General features: G+C 43.4%; 1 protein-coding gene across 1 annotated transcript in view; it reads right to left on the bottom strand.

Moving 5' to 3' along the window:
- Positions 1-578: 578 nt before the first annotated feature.
- The window catches only part of SPPL3 (signal peptide peptidase like 3), a 56,730-nt gene continuing 40,275 nt past the window's right edge, over positions 579-17,033 (bottom strand). The window contains exons 4-11 of the mRNA XM_054288615.1: positions 15,641-15,760; positions 12,341-12,419; positions 11,508-11,620; positions 6,417-6,523; positions 5,288-5,451; positions 3,755-3,954; positions 2,602-2,711; positions 579-1,882 (exon numbers count right to left, since the gene is read on the bottom strand). Of these exons, the coding sequence (XP_054144590.1) occupies positions 1,811-1,882; positions 2,602-2,711; positions 3,755-3,954; positions 5,288-5,451; positions 6,417-6,523; positions 11,508-11,620; positions 12,341-12,419; positions 15,641-15,760 (965 nt within the window). The 3' untranslated portion in view covers positions 579-1,810. The remainder of the gene's footprint in view (positions 1,883-2,601; positions 2,712-3,754; positions 3,955-5,287; positions 5,452-6,416; positions 6,524-11,507; positions 11,621-12,340; positions 12,420-15,640; positions 15,761-17,033) is intronic.

The raw sequence follows: 17,033 nt of genomic DNA, 5'->3' as shown, positions 1-17,033 counted from the left end.
TTTGTGCCCCTGCCTCCCCAGCAAAGGCTGAGCTGTGCCTTACTGTTTATCCTGGGCCATTCCAGCTGTCCTGGAGGTGCATCCCAGCCAGCTCAGAGGCATCAGGCCCTGTGCCACCCGTGCCAGACCTGCCTGAGAACAGAGGAAAGGGTTCATTAATGACATTAATAACACAGCACACCTGTGGCTGGGCAGAATTTCCTGCCATGTCCAATATGCTCTTCTTGTACCACCCAACCTGAGGGTTCAGGTGTTTGACCAACCCCTCCCTTACCTGGAACAAAACCAGTCCCAAAGTCACCTCAGTGCTCAGAGTCAGGCTCCAACATTCCTCCTCCTCCTCCCATGCCACTGACACTGCCCAGCATCTGTCACCTAACAACAGCTGGGAGCTCTCAGGAGAGCTCCCCAAACCCCACATGGCACAGTACTTGAAAGGAAGAAAGTTTAGTTACCTCAGGGAAACCTTTCAGTCAATAAAATAACAACTGAACTGCTGGTTTTAAAAAAGAAAATAAAATCCACATTTGAACAGGCTACAGGTAAAAAGCAGTCAACACACAAATTCCAACCAGTCACAACAGTAAAGGACAGTTTTTCTTTTTTCTTTTTTTTTTTCTTAGAGGGGCAGGGGCATGGAAAAATACAGCACACTAATGAAACAAAATGCAAAAAATACAAAAAAATAGAAAATAGAAAAAATGTATTTACAAGTGATACATTACTATGATCAGAAAGCACAAAGACAATTGCTGCTATAATACATGCACTGGTCAAGAAGGAACTACTAAAAACCTGCAAGGGAGCTGTTTGTAAAAAAAATATCAAAAAAAGGAGAAAAAAAAAAAGAAAAAAGACACCCCCACCTCCTCCCCCCTCAGACACACAGGGCTGGGTTTGAACTTGTTTCTTCCCTAGTTTGCTACATTGATCAAATCAAATATCCCCTAAAGTCCATGGTACAACCAGTACAAATACTACACTTGGTTTTAAACTGCAGGTTCAGTTGTAGGAGGGGGGAAAACAGCAGCTCATTGTAGATCCATATACATAAAGCCAGAGTAACTGCGCTACATGCTAAAAATTACAGCAAGCCCCTGTCTGCTACACAGCATGATCTTAGCAGGTTTTCCTTTTTATTTATTCATATATATATCTATATGTGTGTATATATATATGTATAAAAATCGTGCCCTTTTTCACTGCAATATGACATCTGGGTGGAAATGTAACTTGTTACAACAAATTTTATATGTATACTGCAAGAAGTCACTCAATGTCTGTGGATTTAATAAGTAACCTCACACCACAGGAAATATTTAATAAATCAAAAAAACCCAATATTGTGACAGAAGACCTTCTGTCTCAGTTCTTTTCAAAACCGAAGTCCCGCAGGAAACTGGTCCCAATGTCCACGAGGGGTTCTCTGAAGAAGCCTCAGTTTGCTGAACTGTTTTTAGTGTTCACAAGTTTTTGAACGACTTCAAGCCGTTTTTAGTTTCAAGTCTGTCTCTTCCTCTCTCACAAAGGTAATAGTCTGGTACTAATCCATCCGAGTGAGGAAAAGAGGAAAGTGGCTGCAGTTGCACAAAGGGTCCCCAATTCCACATCTGCAGGGAGATACGGAGTCACACGGAGCTCTGGGATTTCAGCTTTTGTTTCTTTCCCTCCTTTAATCAAAGTCCTTTCATACGTGTCCCATCGCTGGTACCTTCCCAAGTACCAGCCAGTCCAGCTTAGGAGACAACAAAGCCACAATTAAAGTGAAAAGGACCAAGGCAGAAGTTCAGGTCACTTCCTGTCCGTTCCATCATACTTCCAGGAAACGGGAGCTGCTGGACTTGGAGTGGAAAGGCTCAGACCACATGCGGCGTAGATCGCCCTAGGCAGGGAAACAGCACACACAGTGCCCTCAGAAACGCTCAGCTCTGCTCAGAATTCACTTTTTAAAATGCACACAGAATTGCAAACACATCTTAGAGCAAAACTATTCTTCATCTGTTTTACAAATTACAATAAAGACAGTAAAAAGAAATCCTTTCCCTGTCAGGCCAGAATGTCTTACTTTTAGAGCAGATATACCCAAAACAGGTTTCTGATGGGAAGGAAATAATTACTTAGGTTGAAAATCCTGCCCTTTCCTATATTCTGCTCTGCAGAGTGCTAGATGTGTGCTTCAACAACAGCCCTGGAATAGGAAAGGTAAGTTTTACAATTTCTGTTCAGAACAGGTGACTGGGACAAGGCAAGCAAGGTTCTGCCTCTCCAATCACTGTTCAAACTTTGTGCACGTGGTATTTCATGACCAACAGGACAAGGACAAATTCACATATTCAATTAAAAGAAAATTTAGTATTTCAGAATTTATTTAGATTAGAACTACTGGTACTTTATGTGCATTAATGATCTTCTTTTTCAGGAACTCATCTCTCAGTTGCTCAGTCCTCTGAAATGAAGACTGACCTGACACAGCAGTGGTGACTGTGTGCTGGGCCAGGGCTGCCAGGGACACACATCCTCCCCTGAGAGCTGCTCCCAGTGCAAGGACACTGCCCCTGCTGCCAGCTGGCCCAGAGCTGCCCACGTGCCCTCCCCTCTTACCTTTAAATAGGCCATGGTGAGGAGTGGCAATAAAGTGAATGGTACCAAATAGAGCAGGGCAGGCTGGGCTGCCCGGTGGATACGAGAAGCTACTGTTGCAGTTAATAAACCTGTAAGAGAAGAAAGTCACTATAAATATCTCCAGGTTGCAGATGGATCTTCACAGCATTTCACCCACTGAGGCTTCCTTCACCCCCATTCTGAGACAGGTGAGGAAAAGTTACTTCTCTGTGCTTTGCTTTCCCTGAATGCAGTTGAAACAAACAAAACAGTGAAAAATTATCCTATTTTAGTATTAGGCTGTGTTGAGTCACTTGGTCCAGTTTTGAATCTCAGACTTAAGTCAAGAATTATTCAGACAAAATACAACAAAAGGTGAAGGGGGAAGCTGATTGTGTTGCACTGAAATGCTGCTCTTGAGACTGCTGGTCTGTGGCCCCCGGCCTGAGCAGTCGAGGCTCAGAGGAAGGGCTGTACACATCAGGAATGACTCTGCTGGACATTTCCCAGAAGGGAATGTAGGGGGAAAAAATCAAGCTGTGGGGGAAGGAAGGCTGTTGGTAGAAAATTATCTTTCCTTTTCAGCCTCAGAAGGGCCGTGGGAGGTCAGGATATGCACGTGCATGCCCTGACTGCAGGGAAAAGCCTATTTTATATTAGGCAGGAAAGAGCTGGCTACAGCAAATTACAAGCAGCATTCCAGTTGTACCTATTGATGATTTTCTCCATGTACTACTATGTCAGGATCAGAATACAAAAATATAGGAATTGCCTAGGTGAATTGCTTAAATTTGCCGTGTACTATGCACAGCATAATTCATCTGGAAACTTCCTTATTTTTCCCATCACTCAGGTATTAGCTATGACACTTTTTATGCCAGTGAAGCTAAGTGCTAACAAAAGCATGCTGATATTCTCTTTCATCCTCTAAATAAAATACAACAACTACAAAAAAAACCCCTTGAAGATTATAGAAGGGCTTTTCTCCCTAGACCATGCCAATAAACGCAAAGAGAGGAGGATTAAAAAGAACATAACCAAGCATCCTCTCAAAGCCTCTTTACACTTGCTTTCATCATCTTTTAAACCTACTACAATAATCCCACATCTGCTCACTGAGGCAGCAGCTCTTAATATTGAACTAATTACTCACCTACAAAATAGCCAATAAGTGTGCAGTGAAAGTAAGAGACCTTCTGCATCCGCCCAGAGATGTTCCCTGGTCCTGGGGCGCCGCAGGAATCGCTGTTGGCTTGTTTCTTGTAGTTATCGTAACGCAGCACGAAGCAGAGCAGGAGCCCTGGCATCACAATATCTCCAATCCCCAGCATGGAGAAGTGGCTGCCTGTGGAACTAAAGAGGAACTGGAATTGGGTTCATGGCCAAACAAAAGGTGACAAGCTCTGGACTCCTCCACTGTGGTTTTGAGCTTCATTTGGCACAGCCCCTCTTTCTACTGGCAAACTTGCACATTGCTGGCTAATGAGGTTTTCCTCAGTGATTCCTTCACCACCTCAGCTTGCGTAAACCCATTTGGTTTTATATAATAATAATAAAAAATTATTAATGATAACTATAAAATAAATTGTTAATATTATAATTTTATTTTAAAATTATAATTTTGGTAATAAAATAAAATATAGAAGAATTAATGATAAATATAAAATAAAAATAATTCTGTATCCAGAGATGACATTGCTCCAAACCAGTTTCCTTCTCCCAGTAGTGTTTAAGCTGCTTTTGCCCTTAAATCATTCAGTGAAACAGATCCATTGGCCCAGTATTTCAGTCCTCTCCCTCCTCAGCGCTGATGGGAGGGACCAGCTGGCCCTTGGATCTGACTGTTCATTACCACTGAAGTGCATCTCCATCCCTCTACATGCAGATCTAAAACAAGGCAGTACACCCACTTGGGACATTCAGACAAAACAGAAAACTAGTCATGCCAGATCCCCAGAAAAAGCCTTGTGAAAAAGATGAAGAATTAAAGTCAACCATTATCTTAAATTCAAGATGTTTTTCATGAAAAATTGTTCACTTTGTCAACTTTGTGATTTCATGTCACAAAGTTGACAAAGTGAACAATTTTGGTTTTATCACTGCAGACAATCAACTTCTAATCTCTGTAATTTCAGCATGCCAACACCTAAAGAAACAAGGACAGCGTAATACCCCAACAAAACTCACTGCCTGCCTGCTGCTGCACTGAGCTGCTGCCCCAGCAGGCCCTGGGCGTGTCTGCTTGCAGATGTGAGCCACCAGGGAGCCCCTGGAGCAGGGACACGTGGAATGATCTCCCTTCTCTCCCTTCTGCACTGTGCTTGCCTGGTAAGCCACCCTTGCTTGGATCAGTTTCCAACCCCTTCCCAATCATCTGCAATTCCACAGCAATTCAGACTGCTCTGATGTTATAATAAACCTCATCTCTTTTGTTTTTAAGTGTGAGGTCACACTAGCAATCATCAGAACTCTCCCAAATGTCCAGAAGTGCATCCTGCTCTGAACAGGGCACCTTTACCCCAGACAGGGTCCATGAATCAGCAAAGTGTCCAGTCCTTACTGCTCACCACATTCCTCTTCAGCATGAAGAGGGAATGACTCAACAGGGATTTTCCATCAGAATTAGGACTGCTAAGTGTGTGGAGGGAAAACATTTCTCATGTAGTACAGCAGCAGAAGCTTTTACCTTGGGAATACAAGTTTGCCAGGCAGTGACAGACGGGGAACATCCCTGCCCACGTTTGGTCCCAGGTGAAGTTTCCGGGATAACACATCCAGGGGGTTGTCAGCTGGTTGTGTGGCCACTTTCACCATAACATTGCTGTTAAAGATGTAGGCAGAAAAAAAGACCTACAGAGCGAGGTAATCAGAAGTTACAAACTGCAATTGCACGGCAACTCAAGCTGAATGCATTTTTGCTTTGCTACTCAAGAAAAGAAAGGCTATTTTCCTTATGATGATAAAAGGCAAAATGTATTTCAAAAATTCAGACAGAGCTTTTTACACTATTAATCCTCAAGAATAACTGGAATATACTTTTTGATATCAAAATACTGATTAATATCCTGAGATCCTTTGGCAAAGAATCTGTCTGGACAACAAGCAGATAGAGTGGGATGACAAATGCAGATAACAGCATCATGAAAATGGAAGGAATCTGCAGAACAGAGAAGAGGTGAGCATGGTGCTCACTCATAAATGGAATGAAGCAGCCTTTGTCTCCAGCAGGCTTTTATGCTACAGCCCATCCCACTGGAGTCTCTGGCTGCCACAGCAGTCAGTGGGTGCTGCCCTGATCAGTGCTTGGTGTTATGCAAAGGTAAAACAAACTCCCCTTGCTATCACAGAACACATCCTGACAGGTTTCTTGTAGAAGTGCACTAAGATTTTTATGCCAACCTGTCTGGCTGTAAGTCATTTGGCATTCCTGTTCTGCAGATTTCACTGCTAATCAGAGGTTAGCACGTGTGCCCTGTGCCAGTGTGGGCACAGCTCTGTGTGTGTGGGAAGTGCTTGTTCTCATCTTCAGCCAGCTTTCAAAATCTGAGGTCCAAATTCTGGGGGTTTTTTTAATAATATGCAGAAGTCAAAATATTCTAATCTTATTTATTCATTATTTCAAATAATTAGCAAGGAAATAATTCTGTATTCTATTGTAGAACTCAGCATCTCAGAATGGAGTGGCGGAGCCAACCTTCTGGCTTTGCCAAACTTCCTCAACTTCATACCAGTAGAATTCATGTAAAACAGGCCCAAGGCCAATTACAAATCCAAAGCATAAAAACAGTTTTAGCAAAACCAAACCAAACACTTACCCAAAAGACATCATAAATTAATAACCCAGAGAGCAGCAAGCAGGAAACCTTCAGGCTCGGCAGCCGGACAAAGGCAATCATTGCAACACACAGGCCCATGGCCAGAGCTGCAAAATGAAAAACATCAATAGTTCATTAAAAACAGCAGAACAAACAGAAAAACACCAATCCCAAAGCAGTATCTTCCCCCCAGGACCCCAAAGAGGTCTCTGTTTGCACCTGTGCAGCTCTGCATGCACTAGATGACTGTCTGCCATTTCCAGACAGTGAGTTTCTTCTCAGCAGGGTCAAACAAAGTCAAATACATTCAGTAGCCAACTACAAACACATCCCTCTGGATGCAGAGATCCCTCCCCAGGCACAACCCCCTGTTCCACTCAACTTCCACCACCCAGCACAAAGAAATGTTTCCATGTCCTCTGTCCTAGAGACTCCATCTGCCCTGTACAACCCTGACTACCCACTTTAAACAGAGGCAACAAAACAATTTTGAATTCTCTGTGCCCCAAATACAAACCTCTACTTTTCCTCTATTGTTTTTCTTTTTAAGAAATGCATAAAATAAACAAGATCCTTGATTCTTAATTCAGAAAGGGCACGGTTACATGACTTGTTAGAACTTAGTCTGACAAAAACCCACTCAAAGCAAACTTCTGCTTGGGCAAGACTGTGCAAGACTGCCTGAATACCATGAAACATCATCATTGAGATATCCGGGATTTCCCAATAACCAAAATGTGTGTGAAAGCTTAGGGAAAAAAATATGGGTAAGTTTTTTCCTAATCCCTCCTAAGGGTGAGTTTTCAGCCAGATCAATGAGCTAAACAACAAGACACAGCTCAGATTTTTACTCTGTACCAAGGGGAATTTTGTCAGGGTAGGAAGGGTAAGATTTCAAACAAAAACCCAGTCCTCACATTTGTGTCATTGCCTGCTTCTTTGAGCCCAGCCTCCTCTACCAAGGATATTCATCTGACAAGTGAATGTATTTCTGCTGGTTACAAGTAAATAGTCAAAGAAATACTTACAATAGAACAAATTCTAAAAAAATCCTAAAAAGCAAATCAGCTTTCATCTATGATATCAGTCTATTTGTGAGGAATAATGGAGCCCTGCTGGGATCAGATTACAGCCAATCACGCAGACATTTGTCAACAGCATGTCTTTGTCTAACATGGCATGGAATTCTTAAGAAGTTACAATCCCATTTTTGCCAACTGGAACTGCAGGGGAAGCCAATTCATTATGCACCTGCCCACCAGTGTGACAGCTGGACTCAGCTAAAATGGACAAATTAACCTCTGCATTCTCAGGCTGTGATTGTGGGGCTGTGGAGCCACCAACCACTTGTGTTTCACCTGAAACTTGGGGAGATCTTCCATCCACTCACTGGGGAAACACATCCATACACTCATGGGATAAACCTGCCCTGGGCTCCTGCCAGCCTGGCTGCCTGCAGTGCCCAGGGGCTGGACCCCAGCAATCCTGAATCCTGCCAAGCCCACCTTATCTCCTGAGAACTGGCAACCTCAGCACAACCCCAGGATCACAGCAGCAAGTTCTGACAAAGCAGTGGGGTCACTGATATAAAATGTACTCTGAGTCACGCTGCACAACTGTAACTAGCTACAAAATGTGAGCAAATTACTGAGGTGTAAAGAATTTGACACAGCAAAGCAGCAAGGAAAAGAATTGCATTCAGTAATTCAGTATAGCCCTGAGTTACAGACTGCCTCAGCAGAAGAGCAAATACAAGGGAACAGACTGTTTTACATCAAAGAGGTTTCTCTAAAGCCAGTGTTAATAATAGCTCAAGCAAGCCTATATTTAGGAGAGGATTTCCAGGTTATAATTAATGAGAAATGGAAATACTGTAACCAGTATGAGTTTTATCTGTTGTTCACACACTGCATTTCTCTCCCACTGAAATGAACACAGCCACATGCACAAGGCATCAAACTAAGCAAATACTGGGTAGAAAAGAAGATGGAAAAAATCCTTCAGCTGACAGTGAAACACACATGCTAATAATTACACAGTTCTGTAAATGCTTTAAGAAACACTGGTAAATTTAAAAAGCAAGCAGGAATGCCCAAGAGCAAGTACAAGTAATATGGGCCAAAGTGCAGGCAATGGACTCCTCTAAATGGAAGGCAGCTTCCCTATCCAAGCTCATGCATAGTGTTGACAAATGATATAAGGCAGATCTTCACTGAAATATACCTCAAATCATTAAAAAATAGCCAAAGATGAGATAAAGACAGGAAAAGAGGTAGAGCAGCCACACAACCAGCAGCTCTGGTTTGGAAGTGCTGGGCAATGGGTTAACAAGGCTGAATAAGAAAGCACTGGAGGAGTTAACTATCAATTAACAGAACAAATTAACTCCAGAGTCCCTGCAAACACACACCTTATGGAACTGGGATAGTCTGAGGATTAAGAATATTCTTGCATATGTCATTAGATTCTCTGGCAGCTTTCCAGCTCTCCTGCATCCAGAGCAGGTGAAAGCTCCAAGATGCTGCTGGTGCAGAGTCTGGTTTACCAGGCACTGTGTAAGCTGGGGAGGCTTTAACTTCCCCCTCAGGCCACCAGGTGAAGCTCTGATCTGATGGAAGGGTATTTTAAGAGAAGGGAGTAAGAACACAGCCCAATTGGTGCAGCAGCTCCTGGGGAATCTGTGACCATGGCATTCACTCTGTAGCTACAGATATTCCACACATCTACAGCATTCCTGTTGTACATCTCCAGCTCTGTCCACTATTTAGGAAAGCTTTCATTCTAACCAGGCTTTACCAGGAAACAGTGACCATCCTTGGTGATTCTGTCATCCAGCAATCTGCTCTGAGAAATGAGCACTTCAATACCTATAAAGGTGCATAAAAGAACAACCCCTCAGAGCCAGCACGGGCTCACTCTGCCCTGGAACACGTCCCTGCCTTTAGAACCACAGCCAAGGGCTGTGAGGGCAGGGACAGGGTAGGATTTGGGCACTGAAGGATTCGGGCTCCAGCAAGAACCACCACACCTCCATTTCGTAAGGACTGGCAATTACCGAGAAGTATTTCCCGTGTTCTCCTCAGCTCTGGAGCTGCAGAGCTCTTTCACACCGACAGAACCAACGCACAGCCCCGAGCGAACAGCCAGGGTTCACCAGGAGCACCCGCCCCGTTCCTGCAGCTCCTCCCACAGCCCCGCCCGGGCCATGAGCAGCACGTTCACAGCCCCCGGTTCATTTTCTGCCGACGGCCGAACACGGAACAGGGGATGCAGCGGGCCGGGCACAGGCAGAGCTGCAGCGCTGCCCTAGGGACAGGAGCGCTGGGCCCGGACACGCGAGTGAGCGCGGCTGCCCCGGCGCGGCTGCCCCGGCGCTGCCCTCCGGACACGAATCCCCGGCATCTCCAGGAGTCAGTCCCACAGAAGGCAGAGATGATGGGGTCCCAAATGCAGCAGCACAGGATGAGTCTAATGCTCCAGTCTGTTTCCCTGACAAAGGCCAATAAAAGCTATTCCCTGTTTAGTGTCACTGGCAAACACTGATTTAATTGGATTGGAACAAATGACAGGAGGATCACCTATATAGTTCAAGCTCCCTTAATAAACTACATAAAGTAATTCAAAGTGAGACAGCGCAACGCAATTCAGTAAATCATAAAAAGCCTCCAAGAGAAAGAGAAGCCAGACACCACTCTGCACAGCACTCAGAGCTCTGTAGATGAATTACTGCTAAGTCCACCATGTCAGACTGAAGCACTCACAAAAATAACTATTTTTAACTAAATGCTTCTGTTGATATCTTGGTGTAGACAACTCTTCAGATTCTGCCAAAATCCACACTTGACATTCCTTTTAGCTTTGCAGCTACTGCAGATCAAGTGTCACCCTTGATTTCATGGTGGGCTACTCTGCTTATCACAAATAGACTGTCTGCATTTTTTCATTTACCATCTGGTATTTTAAAAGGTATGTCCCTTCCATACAACAGGTGGGACTTTTAAAGCAGTTCAAACCATGAATGAAGCACAGTGCCCACATATAAAAGAAAGAATGATGGTGCCACAGAGGTTTCAGGGCTAAGGACCTGCTGCTGCTGCTGCTACCTCATTTAGGAGGAGCTGGAAGCTGATGGGATGAATGTTTTCTATTGTAACAAACTATTTCAAGTGCAGGTAATGTTGTTGCAGCAATTTTTCCTGAAGCAAGCACGACCTCAGTGTGCCATTACACCATGTGCTAAGCCAATTTAGCTGCCTGACACTGCTGAGAAGCAGAGGTCCTGCTCCTGGCTATTCCTTCATGCCTTTGCTATTACATCCACTCCATCCCCTCAGATCCCATCATGCTGCCACTTCACCTCCTGCCAAATTTAGCACATACCTGACTATACAATAATTCAATTCATCTCACTGCAGCAGCAGAAAAATAGGCTGGTAAAACCCAAGTATGCTGCCATTCTAGTGAGCTGGATCAGTTTACCATGTGATTAACTAAGTGCCAGAGACAGCACAAGAGATCTGGAAGGCAGGAGGGAAGGATGAAGGCTCCTATTTGGAACAGTAAGCTGTGAATTCAGGTCAAACACCATGAAAAAACCCAATAAATCACACCCTCAAGCCAGCTGGCTGACTGCCAGTTTCGCCCATCTCACCACACAAGGCCAGCACTGCAGAGATCAAAGCCAGCCAGCCTCTGTGAGCTGCCTCACAACAAATTATTTCAGCATCAGAACCAATAAACAACAAGATGTACACCAAAAATTAACCAGATTTTTAGAGTCAAGCTATGAATCACAACCAACCACTGTCTCCACACATCCTTAACTCAATCTGGCCACTCACCCTACACCACACAGGTGCAGAATATCTTTCATGAGTGTTCTGGCACTTCCCTGGAAGCTTTTACAAACCAGAAAAACAGGTGTTCCAAGCACTCCCCTGGCATGTTCCTGGCAGTGCCTTGTCAGGGAGTCTGCCCCACAGCTCAGCAGCCAGCCATTAATATTAGCAAATTTCATCCATCATCACCAGGCAAATGATGTGTCAGAAGAGGCACAAACCAGCAGTAAAACTCCTTAATTCACATACTCACCATCCATTAGGAGCCAGTGGCCAGTTAGGACCCAGATAAGGACAAGCATCACAGACAGAGAAAACGAGAGCAACTCAGCAGCAGTGAAACGGCCACAGCAGCCAAAGGAAATCCTAGAACAACACACAAACATCAGCTGGAGGATTTTATGTTTCCATTTAAAGAACAGAAAATGGACACTGCTGGAACATGGCTCAACTGCTGATGAAAGATGCCAAGAACAACTGAAGGGAAGTTCCTTTGCCACAAATAGGTACCAAAACAGCAACAAAATCAAAGTTTTCCCCACATTCAAATACTATGTGTAAAGCACGAACTGCAGAGATGGAAAAATCCTCTAAATCTTGGCACCTCTCTTGAAATCACCAACATTCCTAGCACCACCTAAGATAGTGCTTTTAGCAACATAAACTCCAATCACAAGGTTAAAAAACAAAAGTAGTTTCAAAACATGACATTAACAACTGTAATTTCCACTGGTTTAACTACAGTCTTCAAAAGAGCCAGCATTAAAATCCAGAGTCCAACGTTAACAAACATTAAAATCCAGTGCCAAGTCCCAAACTCTAAAATCTCAGCCAAAAGAAGCCAAACTTATTAAAAATCACTGTTGGGAAATCTAGTTCCCTGTAATGGTATTGCATTTCCCAGGCTGGCAAGTGTGAGTGACTTGCAGAAATTGTGCTTCCTACTTTCACAGTGGAAACATGATGTTGGCACAAAAAAACATGCACAAACATCAGCCCTGAGGTTAATGCTTATTAAAGAACTCTCATTAAAGGAAAGAAATACAACACACAAGAAGAGGAGCAAAGGATTGCTCAAGTCCTTACTTGTTCTGAGGTGAGCAAGGCCGTGTTAAGTACTGGCACATCGGGAGCAGAAGGAAAGCAAAAGCTATTGTTGCAAGGACTATGGAAAGAAGAAAAGGGAATATTAGGACATTCAGACCTAATTTCTACAGTACACAAACATGCTTCTCCAATTTGAAAAAGCTCTTGCAACAATGTCCTATTATCATATGCTCAGTGTTATTCCAGCATGAGCAGCTCAAAGCTCTGAGGTTTTCTGCACAACAGTGAGCCTTCAGACTGAAATAAAACAAAAGCTCTCAAAGGAATGCAATGCCCCATCCCCAAACCCTAAAAAAAGTCTTAAATTTATTCATAAGCATGTCAGCAAGAAAAACAGTTTTCACATATTCTGAGTAAAAAAAATCTACTACAAACTGGTTCTGAGATTTCCTTACAGTTTTTCAACATGACACAGACTAACTCAGCAGAATAGAGAGGTTTTTTCCACTTTTTAACTCACATAGTAATTTTTTCCCTCATCTCACTCAAATCTCTTTATTCATCACTAAAACACAGTACAACTTCAAATAACTTATAGCCAGTAGCTGGCAACCTCACTTTTTTTAAAATACAAAGTGCTTTAGGTTTTTGAAAACAGAATGATAAAAATACATAAATATCCAAACAGACTATTTCCATAAACATTTTCTTTTTCAAGCAGCATACTTATCCCACCCACACATTTAGTACTAAAAACATTTAGTAACTGCTGGTATTTATAATCATTTTTCCTTCCAGTTTTTTTAAAGGACTGTTTAAAAGGATGGAACATGAGGGCGTGGAGACACAGACATGTCAGCAGCACACATCCAAAACTGTGCAGCCAGAACAGACTGCCATGAAAATCACAGTCTTGGAAGTTTTTGCATGCTGCCATTCAGATCTTTGTGCTGTCCTCTACTTATTCCTTAAAAAAAAATTTGTTGCTGGTTTTTAAAAGGGATTTTTGTTCTCTTCTCAAATGAAGATGATGGGAAAGAATCAAACATTGTCTTACAGTTTAAGCCATTCTCTACACAGCTTAAGCCAACCAGAGAAAAATTCAGTTTGGTCAAACCACATTTTTCCGTTCTGGTGGGAGGAGGATTTGAAACAAAACAAAACTAAAAAAGGAGAACTTAAATAATTTAAAGAGAGAATTTCAAAAGTCAGTGCATTAAACAGCACCATGAAAACTCACAGTTCTGTCAGTATTTCAGAGGGGGGAAGAAAACCAGAAATGGTAGGGAAAGAACGAGCAGTGTGGCACCTCTGCACAGACTGAACTAAGAACCCCTCTGCAGGTGCCTGGCAGAGAGCACTGCCCAGGAACTTGTGCCCTGTGCCCCTGTGCCCTGTGCCCTGTGCCCCAAGTCCTGCCTGCCCTTCCTGCTCCCACCCTGCCTCCCCCAGCACAGCTCAGCCCTCTCTGCCCTTGCAATCTCTCCTCCCCTTTCCTCTCCTCCAGCTCTGCCCAGCAGGGAACCCTGCACCTCCTGCCCCTGTCCCCATGCTGGGCTCAGCGGGGTCCCCATGCTGGGCTCAGCCGTGTCCCCGTGCTGGGCTCCTTCAGAGTGGGAGTTGAACTGACACGAGGAGGAGGAGCTGCTCCCAGTGCTGCTCTGACTGCCCAGGCTTCCAGCCCCCAGGCTCCTGTCCCCTCCAGGTCCCCCTCCAGCCTCAATCCTGACTCCCAAGGAGTCCCCTGGCTTAACTCCTGCCTGCAGGCACTGCCAGCCTGGGCTCTGCCCTCTGCCAGCACTGGGTCCTGGCCTTGGCTGCACCTGTGCTTGCTCCTGACTCTTCCCTGAAAGGCAAATCTCTGTGAGAGGAAGATTTGAGAGGGGTTTAAGAAACCAAACATAGCTGTAATGTAGCAGTTCCCCACATCAGCCCCTGCTAGCTACAGAGGATGTAAAATAGCATGGCCTGAGCTTGGTCTGTCCCTTTCAAGGGACAGAGGGACCAAGTTCCACAGCCCCAGGTGCACAACTCCAGCAGGGTCCCTCCCCACCCTGCAGTACAGCCTCTGAGGAAGCTTTGCATTTCAGAGGTTCTGGGCCCATGCAAGCCCAAGGAAGAGCATGAACACACCATAGAAGCAGGTTTGAGAATAAAGATACCAAAGAGCACTGACCCCCAGTCCCCTGAGACCTGCAACAAGCCCCAAGGGACACAGGATCCTCCACTTACACACACAAGTGTTACAAACAAAGTTACAATTCCCAAGGTCATTTTAAAAATAAATCAACCAATAACCCCAACAAATTAAAATTCCTCTTTTGTCATAAATCTCTCCTTGTAACATCTTATCTATTTGTTTGTATATATTTCCCTCATATCTAGCATACAGTAGAATCTATCAGAAGTATTTTTTTAATAGGAAAGAACATATGTTCCATAGGACAAAGTTATAAAAGCAGAATTCAACAGGCCTCTAGAGGAGGCAGAATTAGACAGGAGCCCCAAGACAAGAGATTTAAATTTCACCCATCAACATCAGCCCTGTTTAAGAGGCTGGCACAGCTCAGGAGTTAAACCATAAGGGCAAAGCCTGCAGTGAAGCAGGAGAGGATGAGAGGTATTTAGGAGTTTAAAAACTTCACAGACTCAGTATGTGGACTGAGCACAATTTTTAGAAGCTGCTGTGTATCTGGAGCAGTAGGAAGAATCTTGCTACTCTCAACAGCAGCTGGTCTCTTGAAGAATTCCAAAAAGATCAATAGGCTTAAATTTTGCAAAAAGCAATGCCGTGGCATTTATTTAAAAGACAAAATGTAAATGCTAAACAGGACTGGAGGATCTGCAACTTATTTGCAGGTAAATTTCAATTTTGTTCTAAATTCAAGCAGTGCAAAAGACTAATATTCAAATGTTAGTGAGACCAGAAAGAGAAAAATTGCATTAAAGCAAAACTAAATTAAAGTAGGAAAGAAGTCTCTGGATAGGATCCCCACAGTTATTTCCCATGAAGTGCTTGAATTCTGAAGTACCATGTACAGTTCTGAGCACCAATTTATAAACAAGTGAACTTCATGCAAAATAACACATCTGGGCATGTTTAGACCTCTGGCAATTTATAGTTCAGTAGGTGTAGCACATGTCTAAGTGGAAAATACTTCTCAAATAATACTTGTCTATTTATAGCTACACAGACATGAAAATACAACTGTGAAACCTTAGGATTCTTTTTTTTTTAATGTACTGTGACATGTATTATAATTCTTACCAACAATATTTAATTATACCAACACTTTCTGTTCTATTGCAAGTCTTATAAAGAGAAGCAAACTGAGTCACCTGCTGTGCATATTGTAAAGACAACTTGAACTGAGTCGAAGAAGAAGAACATGACGAGGAGAGACACGGACGCTCCGATGGGCAGGAACAGCGCCTGGGTGGAATCGATGGTTTGAATACCTGCAGGACAGAGGGGGACACTGAGCTGGTGACTGGTGACACACAGGGACACAGCCCAGCCCAGGGCAGGGCTCTGGCAGCACATTCCCTCTTGGTGCTCTGTGAGCCCAGCACAGCTGCCTGAGGAGGCTCCAGCTGGGCCCTGCAGAACGCAGGGTCTGAGGGCTCAGTCTGATCTCGTGCCATGGACAGAATGAATGACAAGCTATGAAAATTAACATTATTGAGGGATTAGAATCACTTTACACTGAGACACATAAATGTGTTGAACAGAGCATATGTGAGGTTTAATTAATCTCTGACCAGTGTTAGGCTGGCCCAGCTCATGCAAAGGGTGCCACAGCTCAAATTCCACTTGGGGGAAGGCCACCAAGCTCTTAAATTCCATCACAGGCTGCAATCATGAGATAATATCAAGCCTAGCAATAAAGGGTAGTTTTCAAAAAATACCCAAGTCATTTATCTGTTTATGAAACCACCAGGTCAGTGAAGTGCACTGTAATTGCCTTTTTGCTAAAAACCATCACAAATTCAGGCTCACATTTCATAGCTGGCAGTAATTTTAAACAGGGCACAGATACTGAATTGTTTTCTTCTTAGCATTTCCCTCACCTCACCCATGTAGTGTGAATACCAGGGATGTTAATCATGGGACAGGACAACTTTTACTGTATTTCTGAGTTTTCAGAATCACCAGCAAAATTGAGAAGTCCACCTAACCCCACAAATTCCAAGACTTAAGCAGTCTCTGTAGCTATTTTTATATTTGATCCCTGAGGAGGAAAGAAGCCAGAAGCAGCAACCCAATTAAAAATACAAGACACACTTCTACTTGTAGAGCACTAAAGTAACAAGAGGGAGCATCTGCAATAGTCACTTGGTAAGTGACCAATAGAAAATAATACAAGACTAAGACCTAGAAGAGATGTAAAACCAGCTTGTCATCCACTGTGTTATCCTAAAATAATTAAATACTGCTGTATGAAGGGGGTTTTATCAGTCCTAGGTTTTGAAGGGTAACCTTTAGGGTTGAGACATACACAGTCAAGTAAATATATACAGATTGTGTGTCAGTGTTTCTGTGTAAGAATGTGTCTTATTTTATTTTTTCTTGTCAGGAGTGGCAAGTCATATAAGTAACAGGTTACCTGTACAACTCAGTTACCAATGTATCTGAGTATGTGGGAAAACCCCAAACACATGAAATGCATTCACTACAACTTAGTATCTGTTATAAATATTCAACCATTTTCATAAAAGAAAAGGTGAACAA

The sequence above is a fragment of the Melozone crissalis genome, unplaced genomic scaffold (genome assembly GCF_028551555.1).
Source record: "Melozone crissalis strain CALT ecotype California unplaced genomic scaffold, PUWL_Pcris_2 ptg000063l_1, whole genome shotgun sequence".
NCBI classification, from domain to species: domain Eukaryota; kingdom Metazoa; phylum Chordata; class Aves; order Passeriformes; family Passerellidae; genus Melozone; species Melozone crissalis.
The sequence above is the reverse complement of the archived record's forward strand: the minus strand, read 5'-3'. Positions and strand labels throughout refer to the sequence as shown.